Below are 6,056 nucleotides of genomic sequence, written 5' to 3' on the forward strand. Positions count from 1 at the left end.
GCTTAAAACAAAACAAGCAGTGACAGATAAGTGACAGAAAAGGGACCAGAGACAGAGCTGAGTGACGGATCCAGAAACACAGCAGATAAGGCCAGAGATGACCCCAGAACCCGGTCCCAGGCTCCAGGCCCCCGGGCTCCCCTCCAGAGCCCCCTCCCATACATCACAGCCGAAGTCCACACCAGCGGCAGGAGGGCCCAAGGCCAGTCAGTGCCTTTTCTGCCCAGTTACGGAAGGGAGCTTCGCCTGCTCTCTTCCCCTCGGAGGAGCTGGGCCAGCCCCCGCAGGGAGACCGGCTGGCAGCCCCGGCCTTCAGAGCCCGCCCGGGCTCTAACAGGGCTGGTCCCTGCGCTGGACCGTGCCTCCTCCCAGCGGGCGCTCTCGGCTCGCAGCTCCTCCAGGACCCCGTGAAGATGTCTCAGCGTGAGCAGAAGCTGCTGGTCTTGGATCTGCATCTCGGACTAGGAGAGAGAGAGAGAGGACTGTGAGGGGGTGCGAGAGTGCCCGATGTCCCCCTGACTGTCTGGTCCTAGGCAAGTCCCCCGCACCACCCAGCAGAAGCCATACCCAGCAGAAGCCATACCCACCGAAGCCTCAGTGTCTTCATCTGCAAAGAAGAAAGCAAATTACTTATACTCCAAGGCTCTTATGAGGACTGAATGAATTCTCCACCCGAAAACATGCTTTATTTAGCATGTGATGTGTAAAATTCCACGATCATTGCACAGGTGTTAAGGTGATCAGGGTTTCTTTCATATTAAAACAAAGTGAAGTCAACTCAGCAGGCTGGAGCCCTTTGGAACAATGATTCCCAATAAAGTTTGGGTTCCCCGGGTCCCCAAAATTCTTTTCTGGGATCAGCAAAGCCAAAACTACTTTTATTACAATACTAATGTTATTTCAATTATTCACTTTTATTTTCTTATCAGTGAATGGTGAAGTTTTCTAGAAGCTATTACATGTACTATCCCTTTTTTTTTTGGGGGGGGGGTGGTAACCAGGGATTGAACTCAGGGCACTTGACCACTGAGCCACATCCCCAGCCCTATTTGTATTTTATTTAGAGACAGGGTCTCACTGAGTTGCTTAGCCCTCTCCATTGCTGAGGCTGGCTTTGAACTCGTGGGACCACAGGCCTGCGCCACCACACCTGGCCACATGTGCTACCTTAACAGATTGGAGGCAGAAGCAGAGGAGAATCCAGCTGTCATCTGTTAAGCCAGAGATGAAGCAGTTTGCAACAATATAAAATGATACCACACTTCTCACTAAATATCTGCTTCAAAAGATAGTTGTTTTAAATTAATAATGTTTTATTGACATTTAATGAGTTTGTTATTTTTAAATGCATAAGTAAATAAATATTAAACATTTCTCCATTTTCTTTTGTAATTTAGTCAATATTGATGGATATAATTCACACACACAAAGGCTTCTTCTTGGTGTCTTAATCATTCTGACGAGCATCGAGGGGTCCTGTTCCCTCGGACCCCAAGTGTTGTCACTCACTCACCTCTGGCCTTCTCCCTTGTTCCCCTAAGAATTACCTTTTCATACGTTTTTCTATGCTTTACCTCCTCATTTTAAATGTTCAGATTTTATTTTCTGAGTCAGTAATTTTTACACATGATACAACATTTAATAGCCACACAGGGTATGTACAGTGGTCCCTGAGTATCCGTGGGGGATTTCAGGTCACCAGGGATACCAAAATCCAAGGATGCCCAAGCCCCTCATCTAACCTACACAGTCCTGTGGCCTTTAAATCACTTCTAGAATCATTATAATTCCAAATCCAATGTAGATGTCGTGTAAATAGCTGTTACACTGTATTGCTTAAGGAATAATGACAAGAAGTAAGTCTATACATTCATTTTTAGAGACACAGTTTTTCAATTGAATTCCATATTTTCAATCTGTGGTTAGTTGAATGGATGAGGATGGAACCTGCAGATACAGAGGACCGCTGTTGTTAAAAGTCTCGCTCCCACCCCTCCCGCTCCTGTAGTTCAAGTCTCTTCCCCAGAGGCCGACACTGGGAAGAGTTCCCAGGCTTCGCTCTTGATTCTGGTCAAGGCATAATGTATGATTAGATATGCAGATTCACAACCCCTCTCTGTCTCTTTTTATAAGAGATAATTAGTGACATTATTTCTCTATTAAGAATAGTATTTTAGGGGCCGGGGAATGTAGCTCAGGGGTAGAGGGCTTGGCTAGAGTGCAGGAGGGGCTGGTTCACTCCCCAGCACCACGATAAAATAAAGTAAAATAAAAAAAGAAGTATTTCAAGTCATCTCATACTAGACAAGGCGCCATAAATATACATTGGAGAGAAGATCACGTTTCAACAAATGGTGCTGGGAAAACTGGAAATCCATATGTAACAAAGTGAAATTAAACCCCTATGTCTCACCCTGCACAAAACTCAACTCCAAGTGGATCAAGGACCTTGGCATTAGACCAAAGACCCTGTGTCTACCAGAAGAAAAACTAGGCCCAGATCTCCATCACGTGGCTTAGGAACAGACTTCCTCAGTAAGACTCCTAAAGCACAAGAAGTAAAATCAAGAATCAGTAAATGGGATGGAATCAAATTAAAAAGCTTCTTCACAGCAAAGGAAACAATCAATAATGTGAAGACAGAGCTTATAGAATGGGAGAAAATTTTTGCCACCTGCACCCCAGATAGAGCATTAATTTCCAGGATAAATAAAGAACTCAAAAAACCTGACACCCCACTGCCCCCAAAATAACCCAACCAATAAATAGGCAAAGGAACTGAACAGGCACTTCACAGAAAAAGAAAAATGATCAGTCAACAAATATATGAAAAAGTGTTCAACATCTCTAGCAATTAGAGATTGCAAATTAAAACTATGCTGAGATTCCATCTTATTCCTGTCAGAATGGCAATTATTAAGAATACAAGCAGGACTGGGGTTGTAGCTCAGTGGTAGAGCGCTTGCCTAGCACATGTGAGGCACTGGGTTCAATCCTCAGCACCATATAAAAATAAATAAATAAATAGAGGCATTGTGTCCAACTACAACCAAAAAAAAAAAAAAAAGAATACAAGCAACAATAAAAGCTGTCGAGGATGTGGGGGAAAAGGTGCACTCATACCTTGCAGGTGGGACTGCAAATTGTTGCAACCACTCTAGAAAGCAGTATGGAGAGTCCTTTGAAAACTTGGGATGAAACCACTATTTGACCCAGTTATCCCACTCCTCAGTTTATACCCAAAGGACTTAAAATCAACATACTACAGTGACATGGCCCCTTCAATGTTTATAGCAGTTCAATTCACAACAGCTAAGCCATGGAACCAACCTAGGTGCCCTTTAACAGATGAATGGATAGAGAAAATGTTATATATATATATATACACACACACACACACACACACAATGGAATATTACTCAGCCTTAAAGAAGAATGAAATCATGGCATTTGCAGGTAAGCTGATGGAACTAGAAACTAACATGTTAAGTGAAATAAGCCAATCCTCCAAAACCAAAGGCTAAATGTTATCTCAGATATACAGATGCTGACTCATAATAGGTAGGAGGGGTGGTGGGGAGGTTCATCAGATTGGACAGGGGCGGTTAGGCTAAAGGAAGGGGGTTGAGGATGGAAAAGACAGTAGAATGAATTGAACGTAACTTTCCTATGTCCATATATGGACACACGACCAGTGCAACTCCACATCAGGTACAACCACATGAAGTTACACTCCATGGATGTAAGATATGTCAAAATACACTCTACTGTCATGTATAACTAAAAAGGACAAATAAAATATTCAATGAAAAAGAATCAGTTTAATTTTTGTGATTACTTTACAAATGAGAAGACGGAGCCGGTGTCCGCTGCTCAAGCATCACTAGTACTGCCAGGAGGAAGAGAACCCTCCGGTGGAGCGTGGACTGTGTCCTGGAGAACCCTGGGATCCCACAGGCCGCCCCCCAGTGGTCTAGGACCTTCCCTTCCCCACTCCCAGGAAAGCATTCAGGGTGCGTTTTCTCGACTTGGATTTCCCCCCACACATCTTTTTGTCTGAGTATGTTCCCAGCATGGCAGAGATGCAGAGATGCAGAGATGTGGGGTTTTTGTTTTGTTTTGTTTTGTTTTGGATACTGGGGGTTGAACCCAGGGGCACTTTACCACTGAGTTATCTGTCCAACCCTTTTTATTTTGAGACAGGGTCCAGCTAAGGGGCAAAGGCTGGCCTCGAACATGCAATCCTCCTGCCTCGGCCTCCTGGCATCACAGCGATGTGAAGGGAGGTGCCAGACACGATGCCTTTGACTTTGAGGAATGTAAACCCTGAGGAGAGGCTTCCACAGCAGAGTGTCTTCAGCCTCTGCAGTGGATCTCCGTCCTGCTGCCACATGGCTGGGCACTGGGGCATCGAGCTGGTTTACCTTCTTGCCATGAATGCCTGTGGCTCTCTCCTCCTGGAGACCCACCGAGACTCTGGAGCTCACAGGATCCCAGGAAAAGAGGAAGAGCCCTGACTTTTGCCTGTGGTGGCTGCTGACCATCTGTTCCCCTTGCTGCATGAAATGACAGTCTGGTGCGGGCCCTTTCCCCGACAAGGTCAAGGGGGCTTCTTGGGTGTGCTCCCGAGGAGCTCCCATGGGTTCATGTAAATTTCATGTGATCGAGATGTCAGGGATTTGCAGGAGGAGGCTCAAGGGGCCTCTCATCTCTTGGCACCCTGGGGAGAAAGGGGCTTGGACCTGGTAGGTTTCCTTGCTTTTGTTCTATAGAGAAAACAGGCACTTTGGGTTCCGGCACCTAGCAATCTGGCATAGGCACTCACCCTGGGGGGGCCCGGGAGGCCCAGTGCCTGTGGATGTGAGAAACTGCAGTCCCCTCTGCTGGCTCAGCTACTCCCTCTGAGGGCGAAGACAGGGTTAGGTCCCCGCTGGCCCAATCTCTAGCCACCCAGAAATACACAGGACAATCCCGTCTGTCCTTCCCCAGGAGAAGAAGAAGTTGTCTTGGAATCCAAGCCCTCCCTGAGGTTCCCAGACCCGCCTCCTCCTCTCTCTCAGCTGGTGGCCCCCATACTTTGGAGCACTCCTTTATTTTTGTGTTGCAAAAACACCCAGTGAGGGCTGGGGATGTGGCTCAAGCGGTAGCGCGCTCGCCTGGTATGCGTGCGGCCCGGGTTCGATCCTCAGCACCACATACCAACAAAGATGTTATGTCTGCCGAGAACTAAAAAATAAATATTAAAATTCTCTCTCCCTCTCTCTCATCTCATATCTCTCTCCTCTCTCTCTCTCTCTTTAAAACAAAAACAAAAACAAAAACAAAAAAAACACCCAGTGAAAGGTATAAGGCCTAGCGTCCTGAGAGCCACCAAGCGACCAAGTAACCTGACACACTCATTCAGGAGCCTTGCACCCCGTGGGGTGGATCTTTACTGGAAATGAGACACAGGAGATGTTTCCTGGAGAGAGACTTCCTCCCCTTTCTCTCTCTTCCAAGGTTCAGTTTCTCTGAGTCAGCCCTGCAGAGAAGTCCTGAGCTGGTAGCCCACCTGCTGAGAGACCCTCGGCCTCCTTGGCCACTTCTGAACTGGGAGCCAGCTCAGTAACACCCAGCGCCCAGCAGGAGCATGGCTCTGGCCTGCATTCCCACTGCCAGCCCAGTCCCTCTGGGCTCCTACCTCCAAACACCTTGCTAGGTCCTCTGCTCTCTAGAGGATCTGGGCTGAGACAGCGGCGTGCTCCTTGTCCACCGTGGTCAGGGTCAGCAGCCCACATGGATGTGCCAGGGACACACCAGGTACGCGCCTCCTATGTAGGCCACGACCCACTTACCCCGGCCTGAAACTGTGATCATGCATGGGGTGGCTGGTCCCCAGAGGGTTGCCTGCAGCCTCTGCCCTGTCCAATGGGCACCTGAGAGGAGGGACGGGAAACCTTGGAAATGTGGGGTGCTGGTGTCGGGGGGGGGGGAAGTGGGCAAAGCCTCACCAGCTCCCGTCTCAGCCATTCCAGGGTCTGCCCAAGGTCCGGGGGTGGCTCTCCAGCCGCCTTCAT

The 6,056-nt window shown here is 47.9% G+C and overlaps 1 protein-coding gene across 1 annotated transcript; it reads right to left on the reverse strand.

The window, feature by feature from the left end:
• Positions 1–227: 227 nt before the first annotated feature.
• C6H20orf202 (chromosome 6 C20orf202 homolog) lies at positions 228–6,056 on the reverse strand. Its single transcript, XM_077799508.1, has 2 exons — positions 5,991–6,056; positions 228–461 (listed from the first exon to the last, which is right to left on the reverse strand). The coding sequence occupies exons 1-2, from the start codon at positions 6,054–6,056 to the stop codon at positions 228–230; spliced, it is 300 nt and encodes a 99-aa protein (XP_077655634.1).

Source organism: Urocitellus parryii, chromosome 6 (genome assembly GCF_045843805.1).
Source record: "Urocitellus parryii isolate mUroPar1 chromosome 6, mUroPar1.hap1, whole genome shotgun sequence".
Taxonomy (NCBI): Eukaryota; Metazoa; Chordata; class Mammalia; order Rodentia; family Sciuridae; genus Urocitellus; species Urocitellus parryii.

Bases quoted from the DNA above. Each gene is read 5' to 3' on its own strand.
- C6H20orf202 (XM_077799508.1), bottom strand. From the start codon at position 6,056: ATGAAGGCGGCTGGAGAGCCACCCCCGGACCTTGGGCAGACCCTGGAA. The intron at 462-5,990 runs GTGAGGCTTTGC...TCTCTCTCCTAG, and splicing joins AATGGCTGAGACGGGAGCTG to TCCGAGATGCAGATCCAAGA.